At 47.8% G+C, this 20,683-nt stretch overlaps 1 protein-coding gene across 4 annotated transcripts in view; it reads left to right on the forward strand.

Moving 5' to 3' along the window:
• The first annotated feature begins 2,896 nt into the window (after positions 1-2,896).
• The window catches only part of AUTS2 (activator of transcription and developmental regulator AUTS2), a 2,674,869-nt gene continuing 2,657,082 nt past the window's right edge, over positions 2,897-20,683 (forward strand). For 2 of the 4 annotated variants that reach the window (XM_085649809.1, XM_085649808.1), the window contains exon 1: positions 2,897-3,900. In XM_085649809.1, coding sequence (XP_085505935.1) covers positions 3,610-3,900 — 291 coding nt within the window. In that variant the 5' untranslated portion in view covers positions 2,897-3,609. The remainder of the gene's footprint in view (positions 3,901-20,683) is intronic. The other 2 variants (XM_085649807.1, XM_085649810.1) reach the window with 2 other exon arrangements.

Genomic DNA, 20,683 nt, shown 5'->3' on the forward strand with positions numbered 1-20,683 from the left:
ATCTCATCCTTGCCTATGGCTGTGGTAGCATTAGTAGACTTGACCCACACAAAAGTTCTCATGGTGAAGCAACAGAAGCCACTTCTCACATACTTCTGTAAATGCCTCATTCCTACTAGTGATGTGCTTGGGTCACTCCACTTTGAAGCACTTTACATGTGCACCAGTTAAGTTGCGTACAATTTCTTTAGGCACGGGGAGATTAAGTGATCTGACCAGAATCACACAATGTCAAGCCAACATCAAGAATTGAGTTCCAGGTTTGTAGCTCTAGCATAACGCCACATCCTTTCCACACTTCCGGCTGGAAGACCTTCTTACTCATAAGGCAGGTGGTTGAGCACAGCCTATGCTACTGCAGTATGTTGTAGTTAAACTGGTAGGATCTTGGAAGGCAAACTATATTTAAATACACAGGAAGGGCAAATTGAAGTGGACACCAACATGAGGTGGCCAATTTTTACAGCAGAACATTGCACCTTAGCTGAAGCACTAAGTCCAAACTGTAATACGTGTGGGTGCCAATGCAGTAGTAAGGGCACTGTGAGCCCTAATGCAATATAGGGATTTGGTCGCCCATTCACCTCCCCTTTTTCGTCTTTTAAAACATAGCCACTAATTAAGGTGAACCAGGACCCTGTGCCTCTGCACCTACTTCACTAAGGTTGATATATATCAAAGTCTGCATTTTATAATTGAATAAGTCCAAGGAGGCTCTGACAACTTCTTGATATACTGTGATCAGTAGTGGCAGCGTCAGTGATTTTTCTTTTCCCCACCCCCTCCATTGATAGTGTTGACCCCTCACACGCCCTCACCCTCCTGCCAGCAATAAAAATAAGTGTCATGATGTGGTCTGTTTTGGCTGCATCATATTGCTTTTTAAAACTTTAATTTCAATTTCATCCATGCGGCAGAGCAGGAACGCTGCTGTACAACAGGGCAAAAAAACTCTGTCAAAGCCAGTAGCTGTCTCATAGGTGACACCAGTTGGCTTTGCCAATGCTTGTTATATGACTGTTCTTCACCCATCTATGGGAATGAAGCTGCTTTAATTTGTAAAGCATTGGGAACAGTTTGGAAATTAAGCAATACAAAGGATTTACATGTGATGTCATCTTACGGCAATATTTGAAAATATTATCTACGAATGTCAATATTCTAAGAACATGCTTTTTCTGTTAAAATTAAACTTACCCGTGCTGTGGGCATGACATTACTGCAGTTCGGCGTTTAAGAGAGCATAGCTGTTAGCTAGATGAGTGAGTGCCTAGAGTTACATTGTGCTATCATCTTAAGAACGTATTCCAAAGTGCATATTAATATGTAATCAAATTTGTAAAAAACTATCAGATCAGTTTATATTGTATCATGTTTTAATGCACCATCATTCTTTAATTGCAGATAAGGATCAAACGGCAATAGTGATGTAATCTGGGATTCAAAGCGTCCCCAAATTGCTTTTAGCAATGTTTATAAAACCACTAACAATTTTTAAACTCAAATATTCTGAATTTAAAATTTTCATGTAAATAAAGTTTCTCTTTATTAAATGGGGAAAATGTTACTTTGCAGTAAAAATATTTTTTAACACAGGGTTTTGCAGCTTTTCCTTTGAAATATCTGTGCTTTCTGCTGCTAACTTGTGTTCCTGGTGAACAAAGTGTGTTTAAATGCAAAGTGTGTTTAAGACTGCAGTACCGCCTCCTGTCTACAGGGGCAGAGCTGAGCAAAAATATAAACACACTTTATGAAACACAGGTCCCCACAAGGCAATTTTTTAAAAAGTTGTAAAAATTGACACAGATGTTCCTGAAGCCATTTTTTATCATTTAGAGGACATTGCCTTGTGGGGACTTGGGTTCAGGTCCCCACAGTGCAATCAAGTCCCCACAGCGTGAGTGTGTTATCACACCCAAGTCCCCACAAGGATAGTAACACAAACCCTGCTGCATACAAGAACAGAGGTTTAGAGAACCTGGGGGTTTCCAAAGCAGCATTTTGGCATATTTCTCCCTTCTAAGAGTTTTCAAGCATTTTATAGACGGCCACACAAGATAAGTCGGTCACACGCATATTACCAGGTGTGAGTAGACATCTTGTCAGAGACTTGGAAAGGGTGTGCGCTGCCCCAGAACCCGCGCGTTTCCAAATTGCACCTTTGCATTGACATCCAGTACAGATTTCTTCTCGAGTTGTCCCACTCACCTTGCCCTCCATCTCGCTGTAAATTCACACTACAAGTACCATGATGCAAAGTAAAATCCCAGGACAGGATGAACTACTAGCAAATGGAGTCAGAAAATGTTAGAGCTGCGCTGCTCCCGACACCCACACAGGGTGTGTGTGTCTGGACAGGTGAGCGCACTTGGAGTCTTAGAATTCTCTATGCCGACATCCCTTTGATGTGCATTCGGGCCTTTATATTAAAAAAAAGTGCAACTTGCAACTACCCACAGCTGTTTATCCTGGACGTTGCAAACGATACTAAAACCATGAGTAGGCCTCCCAATTATTTTTTTTCTCGGGCCTAATTACTCCAGTCAGTCCACAACATTTCGTGCCCCTTACTGAACCAAACTTCCCCCAGATAACTATGATAACAACCAAAATAATTACAACTTCAAGACAGGTAGACAGAAAACGTTCAGTTAGGACTTGCCAGACGTGAAATATTTTACGAGACTGGCTCAGCCCCAGCCCCAACGGCCTTCACGAGGCACCTGCCTATAGGGAACATCTTTTTAGACCACCCCGTCTCTGCTGCGCGCTCTAACAAGGAGGGCCGGCCAGGGACAGGGGCACAGGTGAACTTCAGGCTTGAACCCGGTGACATTTGGCTGGGCTCTCCAGCCACCGCCGGCTCCCTCTCGCCTTCCCGGAGCTGCAGTGCGCAGGCTCGCCAGCTGCAGCACGCATGCCCGCAACTTATTCCAGGGCTCAGCCTGCTTCCACACCACCCCGGGCAGCGGCGGCAGGGAAAGTTCCCCCCGCGTGGACACCGTGGTAGGACAGGGGCCCGGGGCCACGCCGGAGTCGAGGTCTCCCCCGGACCCCCGCTCCCCTGCGGACCCAGGAGCAGCCGGTGCACGGGAAGAGCTGGGACATGCGAACTCGCTTCATCCCCACTGGAGATTTTCCCCACTGGTGTCAGTTTCTGTCTGGCGCTCGATTGTCTCTCCCCCCCGCTCCCCCATGCCTCCTCCCCTCCCTTCCTTGGCACTGCCATCTGGATGCTTGCAAGGCCAGGGGTCTATTGCTTGCAAGTTATTTATCCAATAGGGGAAAAAAACAAAGGAGAAATAATAAAAAAAGAATGATGCTGCAGCCTGAAAATGTACAGTTTGGAAGCAGAGCCGGTCCTGATCAAAGCATTCCGCTATTGTGATTTATCGGCTGCCTGGTGAGTTGCACGAGCAGACCTGGGAGCAGCCATCACTTTCCTTGGATTGCCAGGAGCACCCCCTGCGCGGAGTCACACCCGGATCCCGGATTACTACATTTTTCTCTTGTTTTATTTTCACCCTCCACCATCATCACCCTCTCGTGGCCGCCGTCGGTGAGGTCCGTGCGCGGGGAGCAGCCCTCCCCGCTGGCGGGGGCTCTGAGATGATGGAGGGTCCGCGCTACCACCACCGCCACCACCGGCTGGCCAAGAAGCGGAGGTCCCGGTCCCAGAGGGATAGGGACTGGGAGAGAAAGGGGTCCTCCCGGGGCGGCAGGGGTGGGGGCCGGCTCGGGCGCTCCCTGTCCTCCTCTGGCTCCGAGAGGGATGAAAACAGGGAGCCCCCCGCCCGCCCCAGGCCCCCCAGGAGGAAGAGGAAGGAATCTTCCTCTGCAGAAGAAGACATCATAGACGGCTTCTCCGTGGCCAGCTTTGTCACTTTGGAAGCTTTGGAGGTAAGCCAGACGTGTGCAGAATGTCTCATTGTTCTGGGCGCCTGCCCGCTGTCTCCTCTGCCTTTGCATTTTTGGGCTTGTCTCGTTTTTTTTTCTCAAGTGCACATTGTAGTGAAAGCGGTGGGGGCGATGGTGCTGGCGGGGAGGGGGCGAGATGACATTGGCTGGGACTGGTTCACTGTGGTGTGCTGCATTGAAATGATGCCAGGCTGGTGCTGATGCTGTGATGGGATTTCGCTTGCACGGGGAGGGAGGGGGGATGTCGCTGTGGCGGGGAGGGGCCGGCCGTGCTCCGTCTCCGTGTTTGTTTTGTAGAGGTGCTCCTCTCGCAGGGGACCGGGTGGCGGGGGATGCCTGTCAGAGGTTTTACGAGGGGAGCGTGGTGTTTTTCGTGTGCAGGTGGGCCGCTTTTGTGTGTGGACAAGGGTTCTACGTTGTGATTCTAAGGCAAGAGAATGTGTTTCTCTTGAAGGGAGGGGTTGCTTTTTGAGATCCGAGCCGCTTATCTTGCCCCGGTGTTACTGGGGCCACCAGGTCAGTAACTTGTAACTATTAGAGGGTCTGAGAACGTAGCAGGGAAAATCTCCTGGATAATGGATTGCCTCGTTAACTCCAGACGGTCCCGGGCGTCTCTGTGCATCCACCCACAGGGAGGAGGGTTCGTCCTTGGTGCACGTGAGCAAGACGTCCACAAACCTGAGTGGGGCCACCCTCAGGGAGCAGGTTCATTCATTGGTGCACAAGTGCAAGGCGTCCTCAAGCCTCAGACTTGGGGCCACCCCTAGGGTGCAGATTCAATCCTTGCTGCACATGTGCAAGACGTCCCCAAGCCTTAGGCTGGGTCCACCTCCAGGGAGCAGGTTCATTCATTGGTGCACGTGTGCAAGACGTCCACAAGCCTCAGACTGGGTCCACCTCAAGGGAGCAGGTTCATTCATTGGTGCACGTGTGCAAGACGTCCCCAAGCCTGAGACTGGGTCCACCTCAAGGGAGCAGGTTCATTCATTGGTGCACGTGTGCAAGACGTCCCCAAGCCTCAGAGTGGGGCCACCTCCAGGGAGCAGGTTCATTCATTGGTGCACGTGTGCAAGACGTCCACAAGCCTCAGACTGGGTCCACCTCAAGGGAGCAGGTTCATTCATTGGTGCACGTGTGCAAGACGTCCCCAAGCCTCAGAGTGGGGCCACCTCCAGGGAGCAGGTTCATTCATTGGTGCACGTGTGCAAGACGTCCACAAGCCTCAGACTGGGTCCACCTCAAGGGAGCAGGTTCATTCATTGGTGCACGTGTGCAAGACGTCCACAAGCCTCAGACTGGGTCCACCTCAAGGGAGCAGGTTCATTCATTGGTGCACGTGTGCAAGACGTCCCCAAGCCTCAGAGTGGGGCCACCTCCAGGGAGCAGGTTCATTCATTGGTGCACGTGTGCAAGACGTCCCCAAGCCTCAGAGTGGGGCCACCTCCAGGGAGCAGGTTCATTCATTGGTGCACGTGTGCAAGATGTCCACAAGCCTCAGACTGGGTCCACCTCAAGGGAGCAGGTTCATTAATTGGTGCACGTGTGCAAGACGTCCCCAAGCCTCAGACTGGGTCCACCTCAAGGGAGCAGGTTCATTCATTGGTGCACGTGTGCAAGACGTCCACAAACCTGAGTAGGGCCACCCTCAGGAAGCAGGTTCATTAATTGGTGCACATGTGCAAGACGTCCACAAGCCTCAGACTGGGACCACCTCAAGGGAGCAGGTTCATTCATTGGTGCACATGTGCAAGACGTCCCCAAGCCGTAGGCTGGGGCCACCTCTAGAGAGCAGGTTCATTCATTGGTGCACGTGTGCAAGACGTCCTCAAACCGCAGACTGGGGCCACTTCCAGGAAGCAGGTACATTCATTGGTGCACGTGTGCAAGACGTCCTCAAGGCTCAGACTTGGGCCACCCCTGTGGTGCAGATCCAATCCTTGCTGCACATGTGCAAGACGTCCTCAAGCCTCAGACTGGGGCCACCTCCAGGGAGCAGGTTAATTCATTGGTGCACGTGTGCAAGACGTCGTCAAGGCTCAGACTTGGGCCACCCCTAGGGTGCAGATTCAGTCCTTGCTGCACATGTGCAAGACGTCCTCAATCCTGAGACTGGGGCCATCCCTAGGGTGCAGATTCAGTCCTTGCTGCACGTGTGCAAGAAGTCACCAAGCCTCAGACTGGGGCCACCTCCAGGGAGCAGGTTCATTCATTGGTGCACGTGAGCAAGACGTCCCCAAGCCTCAGACTGGGGCCACCTCCAGGGAGCAGGTTCATTCATTGGTGCACGTGTGCAAGACGTCCTCAAGCCGTAGGCTGGGGCCACATCTAGAGAGCAGGTTCATTAGTTGGTGCACGTGTGCAAGACGTCCCCAAACCGCAGACTGGGGCCACTTCCAGGGAGCAGGTTCATTCATTGGTGCACGTGTGCAAGAGGTCCACAAGCCTTAGACTGGGGCCACCTCAAGGGAGCAGGTTCATTCATTGGTGCACGTGAGCAAGACGTCCCCAAGCCTCAGACTGGGGCCACCTCCAGGGAGCAGGTTTATTCATTGGTGCACGTGTGAAAGAGGCCACAAGCCTTAGACTGGGGCCACCTCAAGGGAGCAGGTTAATTCATTGGTGCACGTGTGCAAGACGTCCACAAGCCTCAGACTGGGGCCACCTCCAGAGAGCAGGTTTATTCTTTGGTGCCCAAGTGCAAGACGTCTCCAAGCCAGACTTGGGCCACCCCTAGGGTGCAGATTCAATCCTTGCTGCACGTGTGGAAGACGTCCCCAAGCCTTACACTGGGGCCACCTCCAGGGAGCAGGTTTGTTCCATGTTGCACAAATGCAAGATGTCCTCAAGCCTCAGAGAGGGGCCACCACCAGGGAGCAGGTTCATTCAATGGTGCACACATGCAAGACGTTCACAAGCCTCACAATGGGTCCACCTCCAGGGAGCTGGTTCAGTCCTTGGTGCACGTGAGCATGACGTTCACAAGCCGCAAAATGGTACCACCCCCCAGGGAGCAGGTTCGTTCCATGGTGCACACGTGCAAGACATCCGCAAGCCTCAGAGTGGGGCCATCTTTTAAGGGAGCAGGTTAATTTCATGGTGCACAAGTGTAAGACGTCCTCAAGCCTCAGAGCAGGGCCACCCCCAAGGAGCAGGTTCATTCAATGGTGCACTCGTGCAAGATATCCACAAGCCTCAGAGTGAGCCACCCCCAGAGAGCAGGTTCTTTCCGTGGTGCACACGTGCAAGACGTCCACAAGCCTCAGAGTGGAGCCACCTTCAGGGGGCAGACTCGGAGTCTGATGCAAGTGTGTCGGTATAGCACTCCAAGCCTCAGAGTGGAGCCACCTCCAGGGGGCAAACTCGGAGTCTGATGCAAGTGTGTCGGTATAGCACTCCAAGCCTCAGAGTGGAGCCACCTCCAGGGGGCAGACTCGGAGTCTGATGCAAGTGTGTCGGTATAGCACTCCAAGCCTCAGAGTGGAGCCACCTCCAGGGGGCAGACTCGGAGTCTGATGCAAGTGTGTCGGTATAGCACTCCAAGCCTCAGAGTGGAGCCACCTCCAGGGGGCAGACTCGGAGTCTGATGCAAGTGTGTCGGTATAGCACTCCAAGCCTCAGAGTGGAGCCACCTCCAGGGGGCAGACTCGGAGTCTGATGCAAGTGTGTCGGTATAGCACTCCAAGCCTCAGAGTGGAGCCACCTCCAGGGGGCAGACTCGGAGTCTGATGCAAGTGTGTCAGTATAGCACTCCAAGCCTCAGAGTGGAGCCACCTCCAAGGGGCAGACTCAGAGTCTGATGCAAGTGTGTCGGTATAGCACTCCAAGCCTCAGAGTGGAGCCACCTCCAAGGGGCAGACTCAGAGTCTGATGCAAGTGTGTCGGTATAGCACTCCAAGCCTTAGAGTGGTTCCATCTCCAGGGAGCATGCTCATTCTCTCACACTCTCGTGTGACCCTCGCTAACCTTTGATTGCTGCCATCTTCATTATGCACGCACATCCTTGGACACAGGCAGAAACAACAGCCACAATCTGTGTATAAGCAACTTTAGGGTGCAGGCGCAGGCTTTGATGCACTTGTGGGACCAAACACTAATAAACCCTTGTGGGCCACCTTCGCCAAGGAACAGAATCAGCATCAATTCCACCTATAGGACCAGACACCCACAGTCCTCTCTGTGCAGCCTCTTCTTGTGGGAAGCCAAAGGCTGGAAGGCACAGGCATGGAGACAACAAAAAGTCCTAGTGTGTAACCACATCCAGGGTGCAGGTGCAACCCGTGGTGCACGTCTGTGAACTGAACTCCAAGCTCTACTGTATGGAACCTCCTTCAGTGTTCTGTTTCAACTTTAGGTATATTTGTACAGCCACATCAGCACAAGGCTTAGTGGGCCAGCGCAGCAAGAGTGTACGCTAAGCCTTCGGGGCACGTGCTTGACCACGCACCTTTATAATTTATGACTGAGTGCTTCCACCTCCAGGGATCGAGCATAACCTGTGTTGAACAACAGGACCAGACTCAAACGAGCTTTAGTGCAACAAACATCCACATTCTTCTCTGTGCACTGTCTTGGTGCCAGGCAAACCTCTGGTGCACGTATAACCAGATACCTGCACAACTGTGAGCCCATCCCAAGGGCACAACTCTCTCATGTGTTAACAGTCTCGCACCAGCATCATGTGCTGTTCCTTTCGAGGTACAGACTCAGTCACTGGAGCATGTATGTGGGCAGATTCCACAAGTTTGTGTACGCAGACATACTCATGGTGCAAGCTCAGCATCTGTTGCACTTGTATGACACACATGCGAGCCTTAGTATGCAGCCGCTTCATAGACACATACCCACCCTCTTGTGCGTGTTTTTCACACATACCTCCATTCTCAATCTGCGCCCACTGCCTTGTTCCAAACATACACTCATTTGCAGGTCTGCGAGGTACTGCCTGAACCTCTGGTGCATATTTGTGATTCCAACAGGCCTCACTGTGTAGCCACCTTGAAGGCACAGATTCATTTTCTGTTGACCGTGTCTGGCCAGACGATTACGTGCTCTTATGCGCATTAAGCTGTGGAATGCAAGACTAATTTCGTATGCACATGTGTAATACACTTACAGTGTGCCTCCACCTTCAGGCTGCTGACTCAGCCTCTGGTCCACAAGTTTAAAGAAATGAACATTAACTCTGTGAACACCCATGTCCAGGGCATAGACACAGCTTCTGGTGAACTATTGTGTGGGTAGGCACCTCCAGGTCAGACGATAACCCAGAGGGTCACCATGAACTTTGTCATACCACCCGTATAACTTAGAAACAGCCTATAGCTCATGTGTGCCTTGAGCTCCATACGGCTGAATTGACTATGACATCCCCTGTGTAGTCTCAGACACTGTTGCTTTTGTGGTAGCCATCAAGCCACTCCAATGGTCCTAGCCCAGTATCAGGTAATTCTGCCACGCCGCTGTTTCCTGCATCCAGTATGCTGGCTCGGCCATTGTTTCATGTGTGTAAGCGCAGCCCCACTACACTATCACTGACCCTCTATGCAGGGTTAGGGCTGGAGCTCTAGTGCCTGCTGGTGACCCATGAACCACCTCCACACTGCGGGCCTCACTTTAGATAAGCAAACATTCTTAGATTGAAATGTAGGATCTGCTGGAGCTTTTAGGGTTCATTTTAAATCTTTGGGATTTGTGAAATCAGATTCTTTTATCATATCCATAAGTTATAAGCTTACAAAATGAGGCAGAGCGCAGCCGCCTGCTACTCCAGGCATCGGTGCCGTTGATGGTTGAAAGATTCATGTCTTCAGACCACTGGCGGCTGTTGCCCTCGCACTTGAGGTTGGAGTTGCCCACTCAGGTTCATTGTTGTTGTACCTCTTGCTCTCCTGTGTCCACTTCCCTTCAATTCTTTATTCGCTGAGACCTACACCTCTCACACCATTTGAAACCTTCTGTCTTCCCTTTTGTTCCCCTACTACTCTTTACCCCGGCAGGACCTATAAAGGGACTCTGTATCCCCTCATCCTATGTTAAGTGTCGTTCCCCTTTGAAGACGGGCTATCTCATCAAGCCATCTGAAGTTAGGGGACTGCTGAAGTTCTGTAGTTCTGGGCAAGGCACAAACTGTTGTACCCCTCCCTGTCTAGGCTCCACTGAGGTTCCAATGGAATGGAGAAAATAGGACTGAAATGTACTTCTCCCTTGCTTCTTTGGAGCACCAGGCAGGACTACCAGTGTTCACCTGGACCATGCTGTTCAGATAAGGCTCTTCTTTGATCTAATTGCTCATCTCAGCTGGTTTCTCAAAAGGGCTGCAGAGATGGACGTGGCTGCTTGTTCGGTGGTTACCTTATTGTGAGATGAACGCTTAAAACCAACTCTTCCCAGTATGTCTATGTTCTACCTCTCCGGTGCCAGACATGGCCATACTTGCTGAGTTCCAGTGTTTGCCCTCTGTGATTTTAGAAGGCGCCGCGAGGATGGCCTGTGATGCTGGTGTTGCATGTGGGTCTTCCTGCAGCAGCCCCTGACACTGGGAGCACCAAATATAATCTTTTGCTGGCCACATGGAACCAGGAGCTTCCAGAGACCTGGTCGAGAACTGCACCTTCTTTGTTTGCTTTTGCCTCATTTGCAGCAGGCACTGTTCTAGAAGTTTGCCAATGTAAAGCGGAATCATTTGAGGAGATTTAGAGGAAGGCGGATGCCTTAAATACAGGAGCCCTACTGAGTATTTGTACTTTTGTTGTTGGTTGTCACTGCTGGAGCAAAAGCCCCTGTAGAAATGTTGGAGCATGTAGTACACCTGGGTAGATATCAGCTTCTGATTGATTGGTAACCCCTGACCAAAACAATCAATAGATCATTGACAGTGGGTGTCACTCAAGGCCATGATGAAGGAAAACTGAGCAAACTCGTCAGAATCTACTGCAAAAAGAAGACGCCAGCCCTGTAGAAACTCCGGGAGTCCCTCGTATGATTGTCACCGCTGATTTCATATTCTCGTCAGAAGGCTGATCCCTGAGAAAATGCTAAAAGTAACAGCTATGGGAAGAGGACCTCAGTGCAGTCTTGAAATACGGCATTTTTATGTAATCTCCAGTCATTGACAAGTTGGTGGATTAGGAGTCTAAGATCTTACGCGAAGGAGGATTTGAAGAAGATGTCAGTCCTCGCTCAATGCAATTCACATCAATGGTTACAAACCTGTCCAGCAAGGCACTGGAAACAGCTTCGAGCGCACTGCATCTACCTTGGTTTCAACTACCAGTTGTCACCGGAAGGTAACAGGTCTGGACCATTTCTAGAGTCCTCGGTCCTCAACTGACGGATATTGTGTACAAAGCCACCACAAATATGGAACCTGGCTTGCTGTTGAGGGGACCATGACATGAGAACTTGCGAGTCTTGCTTGCAATACCACAGTTCTGACATATCTTCAGGTGCTTATTGATTGGCATTGGGCCTGCATCAGTCCTGCACTTTCCCTTCACAGTTATAATCTACATTTTAAGAAAGAGGGTCTAATGCCAGTCAACCGAGGCTGCAACTCCCAGAATGGTTCATGAGGTTCCCACACGGCATGGAGGGGTGTGGATTTATCTGTCCGTCTCCTCATCAAGATATTCTTTCTTCTTTTTCTGTGCACATGTATCGTTTGCTTCAGCAACACGTTTGTAGTTGTTTGCAGTGGGGTGGCTCCTACTTGCAGCTGGTCCACTTGGAGAGGGTTCGTACTCCTGAGGAGGAGGTTGTGTTTGAAGAACAATCAGCATAATGTACTAAGCGTAGGGCATTCGCTGTACGTGCTCTTTCTTTTTGTGCCAAGAAAGCTTTCCTTAGATGGTGTATCCGGTTGTTTGCTGCCTGCAGTCCTGTGTTGTTGCAGAGCCGACCGTGCCAAAAGAACAAGTACAACTTTGTGCCAGTGTTGTGTGTGGTTTCAGCGAGATCTACGGGAGAGCTTTGATAGTGGCCTGTCAAAGGTGATAGGAAGAGCTTCCGGCACGGTGTGCTGCTGCTGCTGACATCAGGGGGGTAGTTTCATTCCAGGGAACCCTTTCAGTGTGATGTGGCTGCTTCGGCGAATGCCCTGAGGGGCAGATGATTTACTGTCTCAAACAGATTAGTGTACGTGTTGATGGCATTAGACAGGTCAAAGGCCACTGTTTGTCCAAAGCTCAGATTGCACCGACATTCACCAGATTCAATGGTTGTAAATGCACTATTTGCACGAATAGAGCAGTTAAATAAAAATTGCACCAATCGGTGTAAATGTTTTTTGTACGAGTGTACCAGTTCAAGCAAATTGTTTTTCAATGTAACTGATTAAGTAGCAGTTGTCATTGTGTGCAGCACAGGTTTGTTATATATAGCTCATGGATGCCCTCACGGGTGATTAGTGCGCTATGAAAACACTGATAACATAACAATAGAACATAACACTTCCTTCTGTCAATCCTTTGTGTACGTCAGATCCAGTTTCATCATATGCTTTGAAAAGCTGCTATAAACCATCATCTCTACTGGTTTTGGATGGAATCAAATCGAGGATTCTTGCCCACACACCCCCCTCTAATGGACCACATGCATTCAGGGTTATCACACGATGGTCTCCTGGCATTTTGCAGGTATTTCAATCTGAGTCTGATGCTGACACTCATCGGAGAGTGGGATAGTGCAAGGTGCTCTGTGAGATGGTTTCCATATAGGAAACATCTCTCATCTGCTGTGCCAGCCTCAGGTCTAACAGTGCTGGGGGTTGGGAGGTCGTTTCATCTCACTCACTCCAGGGGGTAGTGCTGAAAACTCCATTTGGACATTTGCAATGGGCTTTAACTTGATCCAGGTGCAGCATTTTTAGTTTTTGGGAAATTGTTTTATAGCTCCTGTGGAGAAAGCAAGGTAAACTTTACTTGTTAAATAGAACATGGCAAATTAAGGATACTATGCACCACTAGACACCAGTAACTAATTTAAAGTGTAAAGGAGCATCGCAGTTTGCCGGATGTCCTAAATACCCGTAAGCCAGGAATCGGGTCTAAATCCTGTAGAAACTGTTTGTAACTGAGCAAAAGGAATTTTCCACCAGGGTAATCCTTGTGGACCTCACGGTATAATTTAGCTGCTTCTCATTATATAGAAACCTTCATCAGAAGTGGGCTGAGGGAGCCGCGGCAGCGTTCAAAGAGGATATTCAAAGCCACCTGTTGTCGCCTGATCCTCAATGAGCTGTAATAATTCTCACGTTTGTAAACACCGTTATTCCATATTATTCAATTCCTCTCCAGATCAGCAGAACAGACCTCCCCGCTATGCACATGCTGGTGCCTCGTGCCGGCGTAAAGCTACTTTGGATGCAAAGATTTACAGTGTGAATTGCGTGAACTGTTGGAATCAATTTTCTGGTGTATACATCATGCCTGCACCAGATGCCTTGCAAAAACAAAGCAATACATTTTAAATATGGTAAAACATTCTCCGTTCTAAAAACAAATACGTTATGGTAATTGGGAAGCTTGCTCAGCACTTGCATTTGTTTGTGTTGCTGCTCTGACAGAATCAGATTATTTGCAGGGCAATTGTCAAGCTACACTGTTGAGTCGAAAAATGTAGCATTTTTCTAAGCAGAATTTCAAGGCAAAGTAAGAACCCAGCTCCTCTCCGATCCATTTCCGCATCTTGTATAATGCTCTGTTTCTTTATGAACGTGTTTATTTATTTTGCAACATGATTGAGGGCTGCCTTAGTCACTTCGCGGATACCAAGATCGACAAAGTGCCCCAGGGCTGAAAATTGTTGGCCTTGTTTCTTGTGTAGAAGGTCTAAATCACTCCCAGCTAGAGTGCAAATTTGCATCCAAGGAGGTGGTCTCAGGTGATCCATGTTGTGGGCCCCAGTACCAGCTGCAGACTGGAGAAAGTCTTTCATGGACAAGGGCACCTGGGGGCTTTTTTAAGGACTCTAGCTGGAATAGGCCATTGTAGGGATTCCGTTCTTTGTGGTGCCACATCCCTGCCTTTTGATTGTTTTTCCCCTGTGCTTTCTGTATTTTATAATGGAGAGTCTTGATCAGTCTGGGTCTGTCTGATATCCGGTGTCACCTTGGGGTATAGTAAGGCTTGAGTTAATGCTGGTGGTCCCGGCTGGTTCCACCACAGGCTTTGAAATTGTGTATAACATTTTAACTGTGATCGTTTGCTCCGGTGTTAACTAAGATCTTTCACAGGTGGTATGATGCACTGGCTCGTCCTCCGGTTTACGCATAACCTGTCTCGCTCATTCTGATTCCTAGTTGGTGTTAGGACTCACTGCTGTGGGAGCCCGATTATAGACCATGTTGCAATAGTTTTTATAAAGACCGTTCCAGAACCCTGGCGATCCCAGTAAAAACTCAACCTACATAAGCAGTAAGACCCACCAAGCATCACAGGCTGAATTTGGTGTTTATTGCAAGGTCTCCTTTGGCTTCCTATGGGATTCACGGAAAGTGTACTGTTTATGGTCACTTGTGAAGACGGTACCTGTTGGATCCAAGATGTAAGATTGGATTGCACTCAGTTTGTTATCATTAAAGACGTCTTGACTTGCTGCTGCGACACGCGCACTGTGTATGAGATGTTTAATATGAGTGGAAATGTCCACCACCTTGCCGTTTATCACCCCGTGTGTTTCTGTGCTCATAGGGGGATGCACTTTCTCCCAAGTGGAAAATCCGTCTAACCTCAAAATCACGAGTTCATGGTGCAGCGTCTACCCTCTTGCTAATTTCCATAAGTCAATTTTTCTCTGAATGGTAACAAACTCAGGGGGCATGTGATATATAAAAAAAACTGTCCCAGTAGCATTATTTATTGCATTACATTTGTTCTCAGATGATGGGAGATGCGTACCAACCCCTGCCTTGCACATGGTGATGTGAATCCCCTTTAGCACATGATTACAGACCCCTTAAGCATCAGTGGCTGCCTCAGCACTTGAGTATGTGAAAGACATTTTGTGCAAGGAAATCGCTTTGACACTTGTCAAAGTGTCAAAGCTTTCACCAAGTGATCACCTGCTGGTCTGTGTTTTATGTTTGAGATTAAATGCATTTTGCCTTCTTCAGTTTACTGTTTTGGCTTCATATCCTGCCAGTTTTGTCGCTCAACAGAACATTGCATATGTGATGAAATGAAGCATTGGTACCTTTCCACAGAGCACACGGTGCATTCATCCGACACAGCCTAGGCCTGGATGCTAATGCGATGCATACTGGTATTATTTACTCATAGTTCTATGGTAAAGTTTGACATGGTCCTCTATGGCGGACAGTGAGCGGTGAATGTGGCAGATAAGACGGATAATAAATATAAAAATATGGCAATTGTTTTCCATTCTATTTACGTTTTAGGTGTGATGTGCAGCTTTTTATTGCTATGATGATCCACTTTAATCTTTTTAATAGCCACGCGCGTATTTGTGATGTACCCTAGCACTGCTCATGGGTTCTTATAGGTGTGACTACTGCACCAACCTGCATTGTTAAGAAGAGCCAGGTCTCATGGCTCGGTGGGCTAGTGCATTTACTGCAGCTGCAGCTGCAGGCATCTGTGCTTGAACCATGGTCACAGGACCAACCCCAGTGGCTCTACTGAGCCTTTCATCCAACCGAGGTCCATGAAATGGACACCCTCGAGTTGAGTACCCATAAACGTTTGTTATCAGGGCCGGCTTTAGGGCAGTGCGACTGGTGCGGCTGCACTGGGCACTGACCTGTGGAGGGGGGCGCTCTGACCACAGGGGGGGCACTGTGCTTCGCAATATCTTATGATAGGAGAGATGAGGGACACTTTTTGAAGGTGGTAGTGAGAGAATCCGAGGAGGCGGTCATGGGAAGTGGGGGCGCCAAAAGTGATTGTCGCTCCACGCGCCACCAGCTCTAAAGCCGGCCCTGTTTGTTATTCAGATAAATGTGCTTTAAAAATACCTGCGTTCTATGGGGTTGGACCACATTATGAACCTGAAACAGTCCTGTCCTATGAAAGATAAAACCCCGCCGAAAAACACACTTTAAAAATTATTATAGGGGAAAAGGGTGAAAATTGTACATTTGTATGAAAAAGATGATGATGCAGTAAATTGCTTTACATCCTGATCATCGACATATCCCTTCAATATCCAGTCCCTAACTTCTTTCCAGTACCTCCCTCCAGCTATCCTGCGTCCTACATCCCAACCCTTGATACATATCGTTGAACTATATGTAGAGTATTGCAAACTACATTAAATAAATACATTTGCACATTTATCACAGGAGCTCCAATGTAGACTTCATCTGGGTGGTACTCATTTGGAGGCAGGTACACCGGTAGGTTTACAGAGAGGCTGCTACGAAAGTCTGCTCATGCAGGAAGGGACAGGCACAGCCCCTGTCCCACCCCCACGTCACGCCCAACCTTCTCATTTTCATTTTAGCAGTCTGTCTCAGTTCACAGTGCTCCACAGAAATATCTTGGCTCAGATCTACAGAAATGTTGGCATGCCAAGACCCACACAGAGCCCAGCCAAAAAACTAAAGCTTTTAGGATGCTACCATACTATTTAAATTACCTTAAAACAACACCCATTTTGGACTGTATTTCTGTGTTTTGATGTGGAGTGATACAATACGAGATGCTTTCTCTAATGGCACGCTGCCTGTTTCTTTCTCTGAAAAACTGCAGACTTTCTCTGCAATAGTGCAGAAAACCAGAGCTGTGGTGGAATGAGCTATGGGACATAAGGTTGTGTGTCGATCTTGGTTGTAGGTCTGGAAAGCCATGCAGTCAGTGTGCCACAGGAAACTCAAAACCACACGACTGGAGCCCCCAATCGCCTGCCTCACACCTTCCTGCTGTCAAAATGAAAAGCAGTGTACTGAGGGAATGTGGTAATGGGGTGGAGGGAATCGGGGATTTCTCTGGGGAATATCACTCCCTCATAAAACCACACACTCTTCCCAAGACATCAAAATGGCACCCGTCTATAGGTGGGCGACATACAAAGAAAACTATATACATGGCAAAGTGAGGGCGGGAAAATCCATTGTGGTTAAGCTGCCGCAGGTTGTGTGGGGGTAAAACTGCGCCAGTGAATTGTTTGAGGCACCAGGGGTGCTTAGTTACAAGAGGTTTGTTGGTTGTGCAACAGTATTTAAGTTTTATGTAAAGTAGCTAAGGAAAGCTTTACTTGCACCATACTGAATCTTGAGAGGTGGTGAGAATAATCTAGCAGCATCCCTTAAATCAGATGATGAACTCAAGTAAAAGCAAAAGATCACCAATGGGTCCATGAAAAAGAAGCTGTAAATGAAACCCCTCTTCCTCCCGCTACCCTCCAGAAAACAAAACTGGGCTTTAGTGCAGTATTGTCGAGCATGGACTTGTAATGTGACCTCTCTGTGTGTCAGGGTGCAGTTCCTAGTTACAAATGAATTAAGGATCGGTTGATCATTTCCAACCTTCAGTCACCTGATGGTGTAGAGTACAAACTCTCCTTAAGTGCTGGTGGCAGCCCGATAGATGTCTGCATGTAGAATGACTACATGGTCATGGAGTAGTCCTATGGTCGCGGTATGGAATGTGAATAAGAGGGGTGCATCTAATTTCAAGAGTTTTGAAAAGCTCAAGAAGGTGGTATATGGCTCTTCTGAAGATGTTCTATATATAAAGTGAGTTTAAACATCAGAATTCCTTCTAGCTTGTGTTTTGTTCCAGGTTGTTCTTATTGTGAAGAATGCAAAAAAGTGTTGTGGAGGAAAGAAAAATGGCTAAAAGTGGACAAATGTTATAAGATTTTTTTGTGAAATTCATGCTGCACCATTATGTTTACTGTGCGCAGTAAAAGATTGTGCCCCAGAGTAATCCCACACAATAATCTCATGAGACTTTATTCGTATTTGACATGAGACAGGACGTTTTCAGTTCTGCATTAGCATCACATCTGCATGAGACAAAAGGTCATTTCATTGAAAACAGCACGTTCGTCTTAATTGGGTGGAATGCTTTCCACCCTGTTTGAAGGTTTCAGCTGCGGGTGATGAGGTCTGATTGTGCTCTTTAAATATGACTAAGTCTGAAAAGATGCTCCAGGAATCTGAGGAAGGGTCATCAGCCATGTTTGTCAGACTCCCCTTATTTTCATGTTTGGCCCTTGCACAGACAATGTGGATTACATTTTTATGAAAATGTGTTTTATTTGGCGGTCTCCTCCTCTGATTTGCTACCAGAATATCACGAGTGCAGTATAATTCTACAAAAAATCGTGATCTAAATATAGACCACAAAAATATAAGCGAAGGCAAATATACGTATTAAGTATACGTTTACCACAGTTAACCTCAAATATGTGTACCCTGACAATGTATATCATTAAAGTATTTTCACATGCAGTTAATAGTGTTAAATCTATACTTACCTTCGCGATATTTTAGTAGTCCGTATTTAGCTCATTATATTTTTGTAGGACAATGTTTCTTATGCAATATTCCTACATAGTCACTCTGGTCTACTTTGCTCACGCCTCGATGAATGCCTCTGCTTGAATTTGCAGTGGACCATTTAAGAAATAGATTTAATTACTGCTTATGAGTTGTTGAACATAGATAGCCAGTAAAAACATGAACTTTCTGGTTTTACAAAAAAGGTAGCTGAATCCAGCCACCTTTAGAAAGGAAAATGTATTTAGCTATAAATGTTCCCATAGCAGTTCAGTGAATGTGCATACAAATGGGTCAGCAGCTGGATCAAGCCGCAGCTATTTGTGGGTATCTCAGAGATTTTCCGCCTGGGGGGCTAGCCATGGGTTGAACCATCCCCGAGGGGTTCTGTGTCTAGAGGTGTGTGGCCTTACTGTTTTCATTTCTAAATCTCCTGGAGATCTTGATGCTCCCACTGACGTTGCATCTGAATTGTTGTACAAAAGGCAGTGGGATCATGCTATCAAATTCAAATGATGTGGAACCCAGATTTGCGGTTTTTTTTTAAAAACGTTCTTTGTTTTTTTCAAATGAAACATATAATTTGGCATGTACTACAGCTCTTGAATGCCTCCGAAGAGGCCTTAGTTTTTAGGTCTCGCCTGACCCAGCGCATGCGTTGGTCTGGCGAGATTTGTTGAGAGGGCTCCAAAAAGTGCTACCAAGCCAGCCTAGAGCTACAGTGCATGTGCGCGGGCACGCGCGCAACTTTTACCGCGATTACTTTTACTTTCACGGCCGCTTTGATGTTTGATCGCGATCACTTTGACTTTTGCGGCCGCAGGGCCACTTGGCATAGCCAATAGGTCTCGCTTTTGGGACCTTATAAGTGTTTAGTTATGCTGTTGCATGGCTAAACACTTATAAGGTTCCAAAGGCGAGACCTATCGGCTATGCCAATGCTTGTTTATTTTGTCAGCAGGAACCCTTGATAGCATTAAAGGACTATAATACATTCAAGCCTTTAATCAATTCATGAGAAAAATTAACTAAAGCTCTAATTTTCTTATTACAGTACACTTGCAGCATTACTAATGCTTGTAATAAGAGCATGATGTAGTCTTCCAGTGTATGGTTTTTACAGTTGCATCGTGCCATCAAAGTGTCTGCTGCCAGCAGGCCCCGTGGAAAGCCGCCTCCTGCGCCAGAACAATTACGGTGAAGTCCAGCTTTGGAGACCGATTACCTCTTAACCTTCCATACTGAAAATCCACAGCCATTGGTTGTTCATGGTGAAATGCCTATCTATGTAGTACACTGCTGAGGTTAAGGAATCTATCTGCATGTTACACATTCTAAAGCACAAAAAGATCTTCGATACTGACTTACATCTATCTTCTTAAGGTGATGTGGTTGCAAGAAATTACAAGCTGCTTAATTTTTTTGTTTTTAATCACATGAGAGATTGCCCATTAATTATACATTTTCTGTAACGTGAATATCTCGTTGATTAGAATGAGTGAGAGACTAAGGAATTATTTGAAGTTTGAGGGGGGTGACAGCGTGGCCATGTGTTATAATGGAAATATACTATCCAGTGGCGGCTGCTATCGTTGCTTAGTGGTAAGGCAGTTGGGGGGGACAATCAAAACTAAACACATTTTTAAAATTATTAAAATTACACTTACCTGCCGCTTTGGCCACCACCATACTTATCTCCTCCAATCCTGGACTCCGGCTGCACACTGCGCAGGCTCCCAGACGCCAATCCCAGTGCTACTCTCATACTGGGATTACTATTCCTAGCATGAGAGAAGCGCTGGGAATGGTCTGAATGGCTGTGTTTGCCGCTCAGACATTATCTGGGAGCCTGTGGTGTTTCTCCAACCCGGCTGTGCAAAACAGCTGGGTTGGAGAAATTTAAGTGCACATGTCCGTTTGCCCGGCCTAAAACGGCCGGCCAAACAGACATGCGCACTTAACATTGCCCCCCACTCTTCCCCCTCCCATGCCTGTCACACAGGATTTCCTGGCCCTGCCCAGCTGAAGACTCGCGTCATCAGCTGCCAGTCAGGGAAAAATACAATTGTAATAAAAATACTTTTATTATCATTTTATGTTTCCTTTTTTAGCAGGGGCGGCGCTCCTCTGCCATTACAGAGGCGTCGCCCCTGATACTATCCGAATATGCTGACTTGCTTAAGGAACTCTCATTGACCGGGGCGGCTCCTCTGTAATGGCCGAGGAGCAACGCCCCAATTCCAGCACTTGATAAATAAAACGATAATAACACGTTGTTATTATGGTTATATTTATATCTGTCGG

Source organism: Triturus cristatus, chromosome 3_2, assembly GCF_964204655.1.
Source record: "Triturus cristatus chromosome 3_2, aTriCri1.1, whole genome shotgun sequence".
NCBI lineage: Eukaryota > Metazoa > Chordata > Amphibia > Caudata > Salamandridae > Triturus > Triturus cristatus.